Source organism: Belonocnema kinseyi, chromosome 10, assembly GCF_010883055.1.
Source record: "Belonocnema kinseyi isolate 2016_QV_RU_SX_M_011 chromosome 10, B_treatae_v1, whole genome shotgun sequence".
In the NCBI taxonomy this organism is placed as follows: domain Eukaryota; kingdom Metazoa; phylum Arthropoda; class Insecta; order Hymenoptera; family Cynipidae; genus Belonocnema; species Belonocnema kinseyi.
In genome coordinates this window covers 112,482,864-112,501,623 of record NC_046666.1, presented here as the reverse complement: position 1 = coordinate 112,501,623, position 18,760 = coordinate 112,482,864, and the positions used below count along the sequence as shown (strand labels likewise).

General features: G+C 34.7%; 1 protein-coding gene across 4 annotated transcripts in view; it reads left to right on the top strand.

Annotated features, from left to right (window-relative positions):
* Positions 1–18,760, top strand: part of LOC117182072 (protein downstream neighbor of son homolog) — a 240,330-nt gene that overhangs the window by 45,328 nt on the left and 176,242 nt on the right. For all 4 annotated transcript variants that reach the window (XR_004468261.1, XM_033375098.1, XM_033375099.1 and 1 more), the window contains one exon: positions 11,773–12,376. Coding sequence is in view for 3 of the 4 variants with exons in the window: in XM_033375098.1 (XP_033230989.1) it covers positions 11,781–12,376 (596 nt within the window). In the remaining variant the exon portion in view is untranslated. The remainder of the gene's footprint in view (positions 1–11,772; positions 12,377–18,760) is intronic.

Below are 18,760 nucleotides of genomic sequence, written 5' to 3'. Positions count from 1 at the left end.
GCAGAGCTTCTTCATGCCCAAAACTGAATGCACGATATTGCCCACACGTTCCAATGATATGCCTAGAGCATTAGCTACCTCTCTCAATTTCACTTTGGGATCCTTCAACATCATATCATGGACTTTTTCAACATTTTCTGGTGTAGTGACCTCTTTTGGGAGCCCAGATCGTTTAGCATCAACTGTGCTCGTACGGCTACAACGAAACTCGGTAAATCCCTCATGATTCGTTCCAGTCGACGGTGCAGAGTCCGGGTAATACTTATCCAGCTTGGTCTTGGTCTCGGATATCGTTTTCTTGCGAAGATACTAGTGTTTGATCAAAACTCGAAACTCAGATTTTTCCATATTAAAAAAAACTCGGAGGTTAGTCGCTTCTCAGTACTGTAACTTCTAAATGCGTAAACATAAATGGCTGAAGTTTTGACAGGCGTCATTTGAAGGATCAAGCTCGACGAAAATGGTTCACATTAGTGAATACTAATGCCATCTCTTAGAATTTTCAGGTACTTATCAGACTGCCTAGTAATATTACTGTTGTTCATAATAAGGAATCATATAATAATAAAATCCAATAAATATTAAATGACAATAAAACATACGAAAAAATTAATGAAAATCCAGAGAACGAATTAAAGAATGAAACTTTTAATTGTTAAATTCATGGAGAATTAGCGGTTATTTTAGTAAATATATTTTACGTTAAGACATTTAAGTTCATGATACTATCATACCTCGAATTAATGGTTTGACTAAAGTTCACATACCTAATTGTCCACTTCGAACTTCATTGATAAATTCACCGACATATAAAATGGCAAATATATCCAATAAAATTCATTAAAAATCTCTGATAGATCCAAAAACTCAAGTTAAAAATTCTTTCGGGTTAAAAAATGTAATAAATAAAAAACTATTCCTCCTGATCACAGTATGGCTTCTCTATGTATCATCTTTATTTACAACCATTTCAATTGATTTAGTAATTAATAGTATTTTAAGTACATGAATTAATATAAAAAACTTCACAGATTCACCTTTTGAAACATTTAAAGAAGGAATTTAATCTCTATTGTAAAAAACAGTATATTATAGGTATGTCGATGAAACGTTTATTATTTTACCGAAAGATAAACTACTTAGTTTTATAAACCAATTTCATTCTTATCTGATAATTAAATTCTCAAATGTCATTGAAAGTAATAATTGTACTACTTTTTTAAATGTTAAAGTTATAAAGACTGAATTAGACTGATTACAGATTGGGATCTTAAAGATGATTATTCTGGTAGATATTTAAATTTTTTGTCTAACCATCCAATACAACTTGAAATTTACGTAGTTACAAATCTTATTGATACACCTTTCTAATTATCACATGAATCATTATTCACAATCACAAGTCAAACATTGAATTAAAAAAAAAAAGTATTAAAATAATTATCCAATGAAATTTATTGTAACACATGTTAATAATAAAATTAAAACAATGAAAGATTCTCTTTCTAAACGGAAAGATTATTTACACAATTTTCGAATAACTGATGCAGTATATAAAATGCAATGCATAAATTGTCTAAAGTATTATGCTGATCAAACTAGTAGATTATTTTCTACGAGAATAAAGTAACATCATGATAATTTTAAACAAAATTTAAAAAAACCATAGCCATAGCTAAACACCAGGTCTAAGCTGGACATCTAATTGATTCGGGAAATGACACAGTTTTATACCACGAACCTAACGTATTTAAAAGACTAATAGCAGAAATGTTCTTCATTAAGAAAAATAGTAATAATTGTTTAAATATAATTTCAGATCTAAATAATTATAGTTGAATATATAATAAAATCTTGGATTCTTTAATTTAAAAACTCAATTAAAATTTGATTTTTTCAAATAATAAAAGAAAGAAAATAATTCATGAAATTTGAAATTAACTAATTTCAGGGATCACAGTCGGTCATATATTTTCTCTATTTCCTCTATTTCGGAAAATTTTCCTCTTTTTCCTCTTATTTTCAGACAAAAAATTATATTTAAAAAATAAAATTGTATTTTACATATCAAAACCAAAAATTGAACATCAGGATCATATCAGGATTAAGGAAATTCATAATTTGATCCATTTTTCATATTTTAATTTAAAAAAAGCACTGTTAGAAAGTGTACGAATACAAAACAAAACAAAATCAAGAAATTAGAGGGTGATTAAAAATCAGCAGAAGAGAATTTCAAAAATGCCACACTTGATGGGGAATCTATGCAAGATGAGTTGAATTTGGTTGTGAAGAGAAATGCCAAAGATATAGTTGTAACAGAATTAATAAACTATGAAACCGTAATGCGCTATTAAAATTTATAAAAGGCTCGTTAGACTATTTATTTTTGTTAATAAATAATATGTTTTTTTAATTAAAGTTGTAAACTCTTTCATATTTAATGACATGGCTGTAAACTGTTTAGCTACAACTGATGATAATTAAATAAGAAAAGTAACATTGGAATTGTTAGAACCGCAAGTATATAGGATGCGTGAACACAATAAAAAAGCATAAGATCCGATTACCCCATTCCAATAAGTATAAAAAGGCTGCTGGGAGACTGAGTTTTACGATTGTTTAAGTTGTAACTCAATAAGCAAATTATTATTTAAAGAGCTTATATAGTTTCATTAATTTTTAAAGTTTATCGTAAGACATTTATTCAAAGATATCTTATTTTCTACTGACTTTACTCATGTAGGTTTATTAGTTTTTGATGTGAATGTTCATTTTTATACGTCCATTCGAAGATATATTGTTTCCCACTGACTTCGTTTTAATTTCTAAATATATATATTATTTTATTTATTTATGTTTAAATATACACTACCGGTCAAAAGTTTGGGTTCACTTCGAAAATTCGTTATTTTTGTATTTATCACATTAATTATACCGAAACTAAAAAAATGTCTCTTTAAAACGTTCATAGTTTTAGAAATTCTGTTTAAAATAAGCCCAGGGTGAAGCCAATTTGTCTAGTTTTTAAGTAGATATTGCAAAAATAGTGTAAATTTCAATGTTTTCTTAAATTTTCAATAACTTCCGAAATAGTCAACGTTTTTCAATATTCTTAGGTTCATTTTGAAACTTTTTTTTACTGTATCACAACAGCTTACGAGCATTAATCGTAAAAAAATGTTTTTTTCGAATAGAAAGAACTTGAATTTGTAACAAAAAAGTTGGAAAAATTGAAATATTATTTTTAGTAACAAAAATATTTTTGTAAAATATATGAAACATATAATCAGGAATTTTCTATGTAATTTCCTCAAAATATATATTTATTTAACTTTTATTCTGATTTGCCTACAGATAAGATGTTTTCAAATTTATCCAACTTTTTTATTATAAAATCAAGTTCTTGCAATTCGAAAAGAAATTTTTTACGATTCATACTCGTAAGCTGTTGTGATACGGTGAAAAAAAGCTTCAAAATGAGTCCAAGAACATTGAAAAACGTTGACTAGTTCGGAAGTTATTGAAAAGTTAAGAAAATATTGAAATTTACACTATTTTTGCAATCTCTATTTAAAAACTAGACAAATAGGCTTCACGCTGGGCTTATCTTCGACAGAATTTCGAAAACAATCAAACTTTTAAAGAGAAATTTTTTTAGCTCTGGTATAATTAAAGCGACAAATACAACAACAACAAAAAAACGATTTTTCTAAGTGAACCCAAACTTTTGGCCGGTAGTTTATATAATTCTTCAGCCAAACACTAATAACATTTTTATTATCCTTGATTTCTTTATTTATCCTATCCTTCATTAAAAAAATTTCCCTGAAAAAGTCCTCTATTCCTCTCTTTTAGAAAGAATAGTGGCTGTGATTCCTGTAATTTAATTTAGTCATTATAATCAGATTTTAATTTAACTAAATTCTCTATTTTCTTGAAATTTCCAACAATTGATATCTTATAAATAGCAATTTTTAAGGCTATGTGACGAGAGGGTCACGTGACCAAGCCTGGTCCTCAATTTTTCTTCCCCAACTTACGTCTAAATGAAATGAGGTATCGCTCTGAAAGTTTGGGAAATGAAAGAGGAGATTATAGAATCTATGTCTGCTTTGTTCCGGTGCAAGTTTTGAAAAAAAATTCGAAGAAAATACAAGGGCAAGTTTCATTCCATACTTACGTCTACACGAAATGAGATATCGTATTGAAAATTTGGCACGCTAAGTAGAAGGCATGCAGAAATGTGTCTCTGGTCCTAAATAATTATAATTGTGCAAAAAGTTTTTTTTAATTACTATTTTGGAGCAATACCGACCGTGCTGTAATCAACTGTAATTGATTTTCGAAGTTGTCAATGGGCTAGTTATGAGGGTTGAATTTATCAAAGTGGAACAAAACAAAAAAATCGCTCACGAACATTATCCACAAATAATGCAAAAACTAATGTTTGCATTTGAAATGAAAATAAACAAATTTGGTCTGACATACGTATCAGCTGTGTCAAAGTAACACTATCGCAGCGAGTATACAACTTTGAACTTCTACGGTCCTTTAATATTTATTAACATTTCCCGAAAAGAATTTCCGCGTTATTTAAACTTTTATTTCTCAATATGAGTGAAAAAATATTGACCTTAGGGCTGACGTGATCAGCTGTTATACTCGTCAGATGGCCTTAATATTATAATTTTTCAAATTTATGTATTCTAAAAATTTTAATTAAATTAATATATTTTTTAATACGTTTCTTATGTTTACACTAATTTGTAATTATTTTCCAATTACTTTTGTTTAATATTAGTTACAAAATTTATTTAGAAAGCTTAGAACCCTTATTATATCAAATTGACGATATGGCATTGCTAGTTGTGTCTTTGTTAATGGTCATCTGTCTCTTTTTCTCATTTGAACAATTAAGCAAAACTTAGTTTTGTTTCCATCCTAGAAAATGTTTCTTTTAAATTTATTACTGTTTTATCAACCTTTTTAATAATCTAATGGAATCTAAGAAAACACATAAAATGAAATATATTCAACTAATTAATCTAAAATGAAGATAACTCAAGGGTAAATATAAATCTTGTTTCCATTCTTAACTTCAGTTAAAAAAAAATTTTTTTCGCTTATTTTCCGACTCTATCTTGATGAGAAAAACATATAGTTTTCGAAAAGTCGAAGAATGCGAATGAAGATTCATTCAATACTTAAGTCCTATAATCTGCAGTATTTTATTTTTAATATCTTATTCATTGCATTAATTATTAATTATTATAACACTGGGACAAATAACATCGCTTTTCAACATCTTTTTAATCTTAAAGTTATGAATGTATTTTACCTGATATGGAAAATTGATTTTTACATACCGTAAAATGAGATTGAAAAAATTTATTATTTTTCAGAGTTATAGTTCGTTATGTCGAAAAAATATTTGAAAGTTAACTATTTATAATAAAATTCTTAAGTAAAAAGTTGAACACAATGGTAGTTTACATTATTCTGTTGTATTAAATACCTGCAATTAGATGAGTTATTCGCAAAAAAAGTACATGGCGTAATATAATTCTCACTTTTAATGAATGTCACTATTTTAATGAATAGTTTTAACAGCTGATGAAATAAATTTCAGGGAAAAATTTATTAAAAGATCGACCTTAATCCTTACCGAACCTAAAAATAATGATAGTTCAAACGTTTCAAAAAGTGGACATGGTGTAGTATAACTCTAGGGCGACAACGTATATTCGCAAATGGACCATGGCGATGGATTCATCTCGTGTACTCCCTCCTGAAGGGTCAGATAAAGAAAGCACACAGAGAAAACTACCGCAAACAGATCCTTAACAAGAGAATGCACGGTATATTCCACAGAAATGTCAAGGATCAGTCGATGCCATATGAGCTAAATTTTGCTTTCCTTAAATCACGCGAATTGAAGTCTGACACGGATGTTTTCATTTTTGCATGTCATGACGGTGTCATTTTCACTTTAGCATACTATTGCCACATTGTCCAACTCATGCGGGAACGGCGTGAATTTAAAGGCACAATGCGGCATATGCCGAAAATTAATATTCTCGACAATTGTTTCTGTTACGCACTCAATGCCTGATATAATTCACTTTGACTTCGAGAAACGAACCATGTTCGTTATCGAATTTTTGGGATCAGCTGACAAAAACGCCATAGCCAAGGGGAATGAAAAGAAAGAGAGGTTTATTGTACTTAATTCAAATCCATGTTGTTGATCAGGTGTTGATGTTGATGTTTTTTAGTCTGAGATAACGATAAATTGTAGTAGTGTTGTTGAAAGAAATTGATGTACCTCAGAAAATTAAGATCTCATGATGTTATAGATCATTTATTATAAATTCTACGTTTCGAGAGTTAAAACGCTCTTCTTATCAGGAAGCAGTGGTTCTATATTGGTCAACTTATTATAATTATAAAATTAGCAATGAGCCCATCCTCTCAATTAAGCATTCTCAATTAAAAATCTTTGTAACATTTAATATGTTATTAAAAATGAAGAGAGGTATAAAAACCTTATAAGGTTATTTTGAAGGTTATACTAGAAGTCTTCTATTAAGATAGTCTTTCTGATCATCGGTGCTCTGAACATCATTCCTGCGTTTCAACAAAATGCTAAGATACTGGGTTAAATACTTTTTGTTAAGCCCCAGCGTCTTCAGCCTTTGGAATAAAACCAAAGTGTTTATGACAGGGCCACTAAACGCGTCCTCAGGTTGCGGATAGAGGGTCCTCGTACCAAGGGTTTCTGCTGTAAATGGTTGTAATAATTAATAAGCAGTCGCAGACAATTGTCTACGGATGGTCCCGAAGGAATAACCCCTAAGCGGCGGCATACCAATCGTGATGAATGCTGAATGGCACCTGGGAAAAGTGTCTTAAACGGTGACTCTGGGATACCGGGCGATCACTCTGAGTAAACAACCTTATCCTTGCATGCGGGTCTCTACAAGGGCGGACGAGCCCTATACCTAGCTGCTCGTGGAAACAACAATGACACAATGAAACCACCAAAAAGTTGTAAATGCCGATTTCCTTAGAGTTCAAGGTGCTGAAAATAATTTAGATGAAAACATGTCGATGAACTGGCGAAACGCACACATTGAGTGGACGAGTCAACTCAAGACAGACTTGCCAGAATGTTACGATGCCAGCATTATCCCTGTTAGAGGAGGCTTTATGGCGCGTATGCACACCCTGTGGTGCCAGAAACACCCAGAGCTTTAGCACGTTTCGCAGCAGTCAATGCGAAATCAACGTGTCTACCGCTTGAAAACTGGATATGTGCGTCGAGCACTTCCTCAATCACTACATGAATAAGCTGAAGATGAAGATGATGAAGCGACATTAAGACCAACCGCTGAAAACAGGCCCATTCTGAGATATAATAATAATTTCAGGACAAGATGGAATATTAACGTACAGGTTCCTTCTAAGCCCTATGATCTGGCTGAAATGGGTACCGGTCGATGTGAGGATATCTAGGAAGGTTTCGTTCTGTGGATCATCAATTGTTCAGTTTATGTTGCTGCGAGAGCTTTGGCTGATTCAAATCGAAGGCTAAAAGAAAAAGATTGGATGGGCAAGACAGAATGCGTCCCGTGTTCAGTGTGTGATTCACTACATAACATCTGGTAGACCGTTCACAGAAAGGATTTCAAAGTTCGTCTAAGAACTGAGGACCTTCATTCACATACTGAACAAGTCAAAGCTGCTGATTATCAAGCAGCATGACAAAACACAGGTGTTAACCGAAAAAGGAGTAAAATACAGACGAGGGAGAGATATATAAGGGAGAATCATCAGTTTCTTGCTGACGGTGATTGATTATATGATAGTGGATGATGAGGTGAGAGAGAAGGTCAAGAAACTAGAGGTAGGGGATTATATTGATTCGGATCACTTTTACTCAATATTTACATTAGAGTGAGGCAAAAGTAATAGCAATATGGATAAAAAAGGAGCGAAGGTAAAGAGTGCAAGAAAAGGGGACTGGTCAATGCAAGTTAGGAATCAAGAAAAACATGGTAGAAAAAGAGATGAGGAAGTGGACATGAAAAGGAAGAAATAGTTAAGGTGTTAGGAATAATAAAAGACGGAAAGGCACCTGGTATAGATGAGATTCCAAGTCAAGTATGGAAATCTAGAGGGACGGAACTAAAGGAATGGGCATGAATAATGTGTAATAGAGTATGGAGAGGAGAGGAGTGTCCATAATTACGGAAAGGAGTTGTGATACCAATAGTGAAGAAAGGCAAATGATAGGAGGTTAAAGATCATAGGGATGTGAAGTTGATGCTAACACTGTATAAAGTGCATGTAATTGTTTTGTCGAAGAGATTGAAGAAAGAAGTTGAGAAAAAGAAGATAGAGTCTTCGAATCAGACAGGAAAGGCTGCGCTTGACTCATAAGACCCGGGCGAGATAGAAAAAGTGTGTTGTGAAAAAGGGGATAAGAGAGGGATAAATAATGAAAGCATCGGAAATTTTTAGAGAGACAAAATACAGGGTAAAGATTTCTGGTTGGTAAGAGGAGTGAGGCAAAAATTTCCTTTGAGCTCACTTTCATTTAATATATGAATATCAGACTTGGAAGAAGAAATGAGGAGAAAAGTTTGAAGAGGAGTTAGGACAGGGAAGGAAAAGATAAATGCACTGGCATACGCAGATGATATAGTGTTGATGGCAGAGGATGAAGAAGGGATGGCGGGATTAATAACTGAATTAGAGAAAAACTTAGATGGGACAAAGTTGAATTCAACTTTAAAAAAGAGAAAGATAATGAGGTTTAGAAAAGGAGGAGGAAGAAAGAGATGGAAGGGAACAAATTTAGTGGTAAGAGAGTTTAAATATTTGGGATATACCTTGAAAACAAATGGAGATAATAGAGCTCATACAAGAGAAAAAATATAAATCAGCATGGGTAATGAAACAGATATGGGGGATATATGGGGAGAGAAGAAGCGCAAAGGGGACAATTAAGTACTATAGCGGGAAAAAGGGCATGATAACTTGAGACGAAGCTGAGGGAGGGAAAGGGAGGGGAGTTAGCTAGAAAGTGTTTGATGGAAGTAGAAGAGAGGAGAGGGAGGGCGATCGAATTAACAAGATGGGTAGAAGAAAGGAGGGGGTTCCTTAATGCTTGAGGTATAGTCGACGGGACTGGATTAAACTATAAAGAATTTAAAAAAAAACAGGGAAAGATAATAAACAGAAAGGTGTGGGATAATTGAAGAATCACAACATAATAAATGGTAAAAGATGATAAAAAAGAAAGGAGTACCAAAGTATATAGTAAGGGATGTATGGAAAGGATGTAGAAGAGGAATGAAAGATAAAGGAAGCAGGAAAGAGAATGTGGTGAAGATTCTAGGGGAGGATGGATTAGGGGAAGAATGGATGAAGGAGTTGGTGAGTGCTAAAGGAGCGAATGAGAAAGAATGAATGTGAAAAAAAAGTTCAGAAGGGTGATACAAGAGAAGGTAAATAAAAAGGAAACGGAAGTCGCTTAGAATAGAACGTAAAGATTGCTATTAATAGTTATGTAATAGAATGAGTTGACTAAGATGCGGTTGCGTTTTCACTCTCTCTCTCCCCCTCTCTCTCTCTCTCTCTGTCGCTTGCACTCTCTATCGCTCGCTTGCTCACTCGTTGGCTAACACGCCCTAAATCGCGCTATCACAGGAAATAGAAATAAGGATCTAGATATTAGATTTTATGTAAATAGTTGTAAATAACTGTAAATTGTAAGGATACGATTTTATGAAAATATGTAGGCGGAATGATTGTAAGGAATGGAAGTCATGTAAACCCTTAACGGACACATTAAGATTAAAGAAGAAGACTCTCGCTACAGTCTCCCCGCGAGACATCAAATCGCTAGAAACTTGAGACATTAAACATTTTGTAAATATCAATTCAATCAGGCGAACATTTCTCCGAAAAATTCGCTTTACTATAATTAACAACTTTCTTGTTGGAAGTTTATAATTGATTAAAATTTGCTTGATAAACGAAACGCTTGAAGTTAGAAAAGTTCGATATGCGCCGAGCAGCATCAAAGTATAATTTCACATTGCTTAATATCAATTTTTTATTCCTATTGATCTATTAATAGAAAACTAAAAAAGTTACAACTTTTTGCCTAGAGAAAAAAGATGCGTATTGAAATTTCACACCTAGATACAGATAAATAATTGTATGTTCTCTTATTCGATCTGACAGTTCAATTAAAGTTTATCGATGTTCTCATAAAAAAATGAAGCCCTGGATTCATATGCTCTTGATAACCCCACCAATATGGGTATCTATTAAAAGACCCTGGAGAGAAGAGTTTAAATTTGACCCCCACCCCTAGACGAAGTTTAAATTGAGGAATTAGACTGCTGGAAATTGCGAAAAGTTTGCGAAAGGCTAACTATGACAAGGGGTATTGAAATGATACGATACAGTCTGAAAAGCATTGCCCTGAAAGTGAATTTTAAAAATTTTTCGAGTATTAATTTTAAAGACTGATACTTGTAAAAAATTTCCAGGTATATCTTTTTTCTTTTGAACATTTTTGTAGGTTCTGCAGTCTTTGGAGTTAAGAAAGAAAAGTTTCAATAAACAAAAAAGTTGTTAATTTTTGTTCGAGACTTTGCCAAAATCATGAATTTCAACCTTCAAGCATTTTGTTTATTGAGAAAATTTAAAGCAACGGAAAGATTCTAGCGGGAAACTTGTTGGTTAAGGTTAAAAGAAGTTTCCTGGAAAAGCGGACAATATGAAGTTCATCTCTCATGGAGAAACAGTTTTGTTTATTGAAATATTTGCATTTTTCTTTCTTTACTAGCTCTCTTGTCTCTCCCACTTTTTTCTGTCAAAAAATAAAGGCGCATTACATCTGCATTTATGTGTGTCCATTTTAATTACCTTCTTGGTTGCTTAATCTCTGCTTTTGCCTTTGGTTGAATACTGCCATCTGCTTCTGGGAGGTGTGGTAGTATTGGGTCATCACGAGGTTACGCAGGAACATCAATAGCATTATTATATTGTACGGCTTCATCAGTCGCTGCTTGATCTTGCGGTGCAGCTTCCTGGAGCTGATGTTCATTGCCGTCATTTTTTACGCCAAATAAGCCTGTCGTTTAATCTCCATTGTTCGGTCTGCTGATATAAGTAGATTATTTCTGATTAATTTCATCTAATATATTTGATGACCGGGAGAAACGAGAAATAGCCGCAAATATTTTTGTTATATTTGAGTTGGCATCGTGATTCTTATTTTTTCTTGAATTTAGCATATCACAAGGAACGCATTCTACGTGTTTTACGCAAGTTTTACCATATTTGTTGTAATGATAATTTTTTCTTCCGAATAATTTAATTTTCTTAAAAACAACAGAAGACATATTACTCAGTTATGATATCGTACTTATGAAAAGATAAATTCAACGAAAAATTGGAGAAAGATATTGTGAACTTTTCCTGAAGACCTGTCGATGAACCTGTTAAGAGAATAAGAAAAACCATGGTATTAACTGTCGATAATTAGAATATATATTTTTAAAGGCCGCGAAAAATGTTTGTGACAGGGAATGGACCAAGATTTTTTCCCTCCATTAAAACGGTCAGCCGCTTGAAAATGCTTGAGATTTGGCTCCGAATTAGGAATTTGGTGTCGGTGTACCGCAGAGATCGTAGAGATATGAATGTAACCATAGAAAATTTACTAATTACATTTTCCTCTTTTATTAGGACAACAAATGGAGAATTCTGATAAATTGGAATGGATACATCCAGATAAAGTAATGGAAATCCACCGCGTTAAAGAGAAGAAAAAAGCTCTCCAAGCTCGAATGAATAGAAGCCAATTCAAAAATACAACAACTTTGTTTACCCCAAGTAGTCAACTTCATAATGATGCCAAATTCACTAATAATTTACCTCCAAAACGTAAAAATCCCTTTCTTAAAAATGAATCAATTAAAAAATTGAAAGAATCCAACCTTTTGGAACTTGATGCTAGTAGTGACTCAACCTTATTTGACTTATTGAATTTGAAACCTTCAGAAATCACGATGGCAACCAATCATAATAAAGAAAGAAAGTTTTCATTTGCCAGTGTGTTAACAAAATTAGACTCTCCGGACAGTATTCCAGAAAGAGAAGTTTTAAAAGGTGAAAAAAATATACCAATGGATTGGACGCTCCATACAAAATTGAGACTCATGTCAGAAAACGCGTTTGATTGGAACGTCAAATTGAAAACTAGTGAGGAAGCATCCAGTACTACTGGTTTTGTAAGGTGTTTGGATATAGGAGAGAAAGAAACCACATTAGACACAAGTCCAAATGCAAGGTAAATTTAATATTGTAATAATCGGTGTAGTAATTTAATATGTGTGGGTGTACTCCTGGTCAACGAGTGTTCTGCCGTTCCAAATTCAAAAATCGTATTTACACATTTTGTCGATAATGAGTTATGGTAATGGACGTGTTTCTTATGAGTTACAAAATTTTTCTGAATAACTAATAATCAGCTTATATGTTGCGAGAATGCCTATTCTAAGGAAAATATTTACGTATCTTTGAAGGTCAAACGTTCACGATAATTTCTAATGTATCTACTTGCGCATGCGCTGCGAGCAGATGGTATACTAGAATATTTTCTTGCGTTAGGTTTGATATTTTACATTAATTATTTGCAAGTAACATATCAAACAGCAGACAATTTACAAATTCTTTATAAGCGCGGCAAAAGCATAACGTTTCTTTGTTTTTATTAATAGTTTTCGTTTAGTCACTTCGTCAAAATAAATTTATAATCAGATACGACATTCTGAAAGCCTAAAAAATTGTCCAATCCCCATTGTTGTCTAGAATAGCTTGACAACTTCTCGGCATCCTCTCGGACAGTTTTTCTGCATATTCAATAGAGTATGAGCGCCGTATCTCCTTGATATACAGAACTGCTTTAAGGTGAACTCACGCTTTCCTGCAAGTTCCCTCTTGATTATACTTCAGATTTTTTCAAAGGGTTCGATTGAACCACGTTGGACCAGTTACGATTGATATTTTCTTTAGCCCAAGCCATGCGTTTTTCAGTGTGGGTATACGAGATTATTGGTTTCTGCCTCGCGGTACGGTAATGGATCTTCGCCTCAGCTAATCTGCGTCTTATCGTGTTTACGCTCAGGTTTATTTCCTTTTCAGATAGTTTGGCCCAAGGTTAACGTAGCCCCAGAGTGGGGTTACGCTGGAATAGCCCGATGATGGCTTTGGCCTCCTTCCGCGTCCTGGCTCGCTTCTCCACTTTTTTTTGGCAGGTCGTCCTCGGTTTTTGACTTTCGAAATCGCTGAATTCAAAACGTATACTGTAAACATCACTCATCTTACTATAATATGCCTCTCTACAACAGATCGAGCGATACTGAAACGAACTGACTAGTGCGTTCTAGCATATTCGTATGGGCGTGTATGCTATACGACAGCCTTGCGCTGGAGAGACGGAAACGTACCCTGATGTGCTACAGAGCAGTATTCAGGTCGTGATATCTATAAAGGATACTCTTCGAAACACATGCTATTGTCTCATTCGGCAGATTTGGTCTTTTGAACTGTCCGCGAGGAACAAAGTAGGGGCGTTGTCGTCCTGGAAGTATTCTATTTATTTGAAGTGGTTTCATGGACGAAGGACAAGCTCAGATCCGTTGATATCGGGACACGAAAGGTTATCCACATGAACAAAAGCATGCACCTTAAGTCTTCTGTTCCGCGACTTTACATTTCATGCATTGAAGATTGTCGCGGATTAATGAATCTTAAATATCTTTACAACAGGATTATTCTGGGTACAACAGCACACATAGTCGCAAATTGATGAGATCCTCTTCTTATAAGGGTCAGGAAGCACGAAGAAGTGGACAAAGCAGCGCAGCTGTACGTAGCAGCGGATGAGGCTGCTGAAACACTCAGCCTTAATTTCAATATTAGTGGTGAACAAAGTGTATCAAATCTTATCCATCTCGATTACTCACTCCTGGAAGCCCGGATTAAGAAAGCACAGGAGAAAAAATTCCGCGAAAAACTCCTCGACAAGAGGTTGCACGTTATCTTCCACAGAAATATGGAGGATCAGTTGATGTCGTATGTGCTAACGTTTGCTTTTCTTAAATCACCCGGATTTAAATCGGGTAGGAGGGTCTCATTTTGGCATTACAAGATGGTATCATTTTCACTTTAGCATACCGTTGCCACATTTTGAGCCAAAATATTCCCGATGATAGTTGCAGAGAGCGTGACATGAATACCCTGAGCATCTAGGATACATACTATCTAGTTGTCCAAAGTATGCGGGCGGTTATATCCGGAATATTCTGTTAAGCTAATCGTTCTTATTATCGGGGATCAAGGAGGTACCAGGTTTTCACTGATTAATAGCCTAAAAAGGATTCTAGCGTGTCAACAAAATGCTGAGACACTTTCGTGGAAAATGCAAGACGTAGTCGTCCTGGAATCGCTCCGTTTCCTCAGATTGCACGAGATGTTTGCCGGATCATCGTATTGAGTCCATCACATACCCTAACGACCTATCTCGTAGCCGTCATACAAGGTTACATCTGAAATTATACAGCGACTTCGCCGGGAGCGGCAAAATCATCTCACGTCCCTTGAAGAGGTTTGTAAAGGTGTGAATTACCGTGCTTATACTAGGATCTGGTGTCATTTTCATAGATGATTTGCATAACTCCCAGTGGCACCCTGCGGTGTTTGTTTATGTATACTTATATAATTTAAAAAAAAAACTTAACCCCCACAGGGTCTCACTAGGAGAAACTGACATCTGAAAATGACGCTGGCTCCCAGTAAAACCATGGTAAATCTCACCTGTTGGCACTCCTGATGACTGAAGTGTAGCAACTTTCTCAACGCTAGCATGACGGTTCGTCTTTCCTTGTACAGCCCCGCATACAAGGATAAGGGTGCATGCTCTGAGAGGTATCTCGGTATCCTACAGTCACCGTGTAAGACACTTCACCCACGTGTCATTCAGCTTTCGGTATGGTGCTGACGCTTTCGTTTGGAGGTTATTCATTCGGAATCATCCCTGGTAAGTTGTCCGCAAATTTTTATTAATTATTGTAACCATATTGGCATGTTTTTGGTACGCAGTTATGGCTTGGAGGTTACGAACGAGAATAAGAGCTAGAGTAAGAGCGGAAAAGGTGGTAGTAACCCCCCTTAGGGCTGCAGGTCCTAGGCACTCATGATATGCATGACAGGATCTGGACAGGATCTGAATAATGCACTTTCTTCACTTCGGATGTTAAGAACCTGGCTAAGGGTCTCGGCTGCCAGCTTCTCGCCTTTTTAAGTTGAAGCTCCTTTATAAATATTTTTGTGATTCTTAACCCTTATCTGGCACTATGGGTAAAAAATATCCCACAACAATTTTTGAGCTCGAATTAATCGTATTAAATTCAATAGAATGGACATGTGCCTTGTCACTTAAATTCAACCTTTGTCCCATTGACGTAATAAAAATAATTTGTCCAGGGCGATATTGTAATTTTCGTTTATTAAAATTTTTATAGATATGCAAATAGCGAAAAGATGTACGAGGTGTGTTCAAGAAATAAGGTATCTTATTGGTTTTGTCAAAAAATATTCATTTATTTCTTCTCGGAACAGATTGTACCACTTATATACATTTTTCTTACTCAGAGTAGACTCACCGTATGCAACTGTCGACATTTCAAGAGTTTTAGAGCACTGGATTCCATTTTTCACACAAGATTTAATGCAAACTCTTTGCTCCATTTTTTTCGAAAGAAGAAAATCGCCGAGCACACCAAACCCTTCTAAACTTTTACGCCTCTGCCAGAAAAACAACACGAGCTATATAGTCAAAACTGTGAACATATTATCGTGACGAGTGTACCAACACAGCAAAATAAAACATTTAAAACTTGAATGTACGTAGCCCGCAAAAATTGAAAAGTCTCCTTAGTTTTTGAACACACTTCATATGTATGATGGATGATGGTTTTATGAAATATACTATATGTATGCATCAAAATCACTCGCTCAGAGGACCGAGGAGAAATGTTACCATGAAAATGTGATATCCGATATCATTTGTTAAATTGATTAACAATTGTTATTGAGAAATGCATAATTTTAACAGTTTAAGGCTAAAAACAACCGAATTTTCTTCAGATCGTCTTCGAATCTCATTGGTTGTGATACACATTGATTGATTTTTGTCATTTGATATAATTGGTTAAATTTATCAACAATTATTATAAACCAATGTATGACTTGAACGGTTTTAGGCAGAAAGAAAGTGATTTTTCTTCCGGTTGTCTTCAAATCTCATTGCCTGTAATGCACATTGATGTATTTTTGTTTTCTAATTTGTAAAGTTAATTAACAATTATTATAAATGATTGTATAATTTGAACAGTTTTAGCCAGAAGCAAACCAAATTTTCGCAGGCTTGTCTTTGAATCTAATTGTCTGTGATGCACAATGATGTATTTTTGTCATATGATATAATTTGTTAAATTGATCGAAATTTGTATATACAAATGCATGATTTCAACAGTTTTAGGCTGTAACGGATCGAATTTTCTTCTGATTGTCTTCAATTCTTATTGCTTGTGATGTACATTAATGTAGTTATTACATTTGATACAATTTGTTAAATTGATCAAAAATTTTTATAAACAAATGCACGATATAACCAGATTTAGGAAGAATATTTTTCGTTAACTTAATAAACGAATAATATTAATATGAATGAACGAATCCATGATGCGGATATTCGAGTGTAGAACCACCAGATAGTAACAAATGTTACATTCGTATGCGTGATTCTTGAGCGCAGGCAATGAGATTCGAAGACAATCGGAAGAAAATTTGGTTCATTCCTGTCTAAAACTGGTCAAATCATGCATTTATTCATAATAATTGTTGATCAATTTAACAATTTAGATTAGATAAGGTAAATCAATGTGTATCTCAGGCACTGATATTCAAAGACAATCAGAAGAAAATTTGGTTTGATTCTGCCTGAAACTGTTCAAATCATACATTTTTTTATATTATTTGTTGCTAAAGATAACAAATGATATCGACCTCATCAGATTTCTTGAGAATTTATTGATGAAGTCCTTGAAAAATATTTGAAAATTGTTGAAGAATGGTGACCTACAATTTATTTCCAACATCTTTTTCTCATTTCGCCCTACTGTGGGTTGCGAGCTCGTATTTTATTCATGGCACCACTTCAAGTGGGTAGAGTAGAACCGTTATGAAAAGCATGTTAGTCGCAGGTATCTTTTTCAACGCCAGCAGATTATCAGACAAAATCGTTCGAAAGCGACGCTTGTATCTGCGTTAAAGAGCCTCCTTTAAAGAGCTATCCAGCTTCAGGTTTGGTAATGAATAGAGTTGGTTGTGTGCTAGCTGCCAGAGAGGTTTTGCATGGATTTTGGAGGTGAAGGTGGTTGACAAAGTTCAAGGGTGAGGTGGCAAGGCGAGAAAAGTGACGGGGTTACTATGAAGATGGAAGTGAGGAGAAAATTAAGCATGGTAGGTGAAAACTAGTAGTAGAAAAAAGTGGCACGTGGAAAGATAGGTTAGGTGCGAATCGGAAGGCCGTGGAACGAGGTGACAATGCCTCCTAGTATTGATCCCTAATTTGGCATGTTGTGTTACTGCGCTTGTCTGGCGAAGCGGTCCTCATTGGTCGCTGTTGGCGCGCGATTCTAATCAGGTATAATTAAAACGTATTAAATAAAAATATATCATTTTTATAAATTACAGATACATATCAGAAATAACTTAATTTGTGATTTACAGAGAGAGCAAAATAATAATACAAAAACCTTGGTTAATGCAATATTATACGCACTATTATTATTTTTTTACCTTACATTATAAATCAGGTAATTTCTGGTATTCATGTGAAATTTATAATAACTATCTATTTTAACTACAATAATTGTTGATTATACCCGGTTTGAATCGCCCGTCAATAGCGACCAATGAGAGTCGCTGTGCCATGCGAGCGCAGTAGCTGAACATGCCAAAGTTGGGATCACTGATTGGAGGATCTGAGACAGGATTGGGAAGTAGAGATGTTCCAAGAAATAGCGGAGATAGAGTTTGACATGAGGAGATTTGATGAGATGATGCAGATCTTGGAGGAAAAAGTCGGGCAGTTAGAAACGAAACAAGAAATTATTTTGAGAGTAAGAGAGATGAAGGAGGCAAGCTTGCAGATGGAAGAAGAGGGTATGACGTGGTTGGGTCCGCCATAAAAATTGGTGAAGGAAGAGTGGGAGATCGAGAGAGAGAGAGAAGAGAGGGTGAAAAGGAGTAGTTGAAAAAACAGAAAGTACATGGAAAGTGGATGGTGGAATGAGCCTGCAGTTAAAGTCCTAGGAAAACAAGAACGAGGTCCAGCTAAGACACTGGAAAGCTAAGGCGGGAGAAACAGTTTTGCAGTGGGACGAGTTAGCAGGGGAGATGGTGGTGACTGGTATAAATGAAAAGAAGACGGATGAAGAGCAGGAGATGAAGATGGGCAGGATGGGGGAGCAGAGTGAGGAAGGGGCATACGTGTGCAAATGTCATCAATACAGTCTGTCAAGTTAAAGCGTGGGTGGCTTTACTCGCAGTCGGTAAGGTGTATCGACATGATTTTGGTGTCAAAATATTAAGAAGAGCTCCCTCT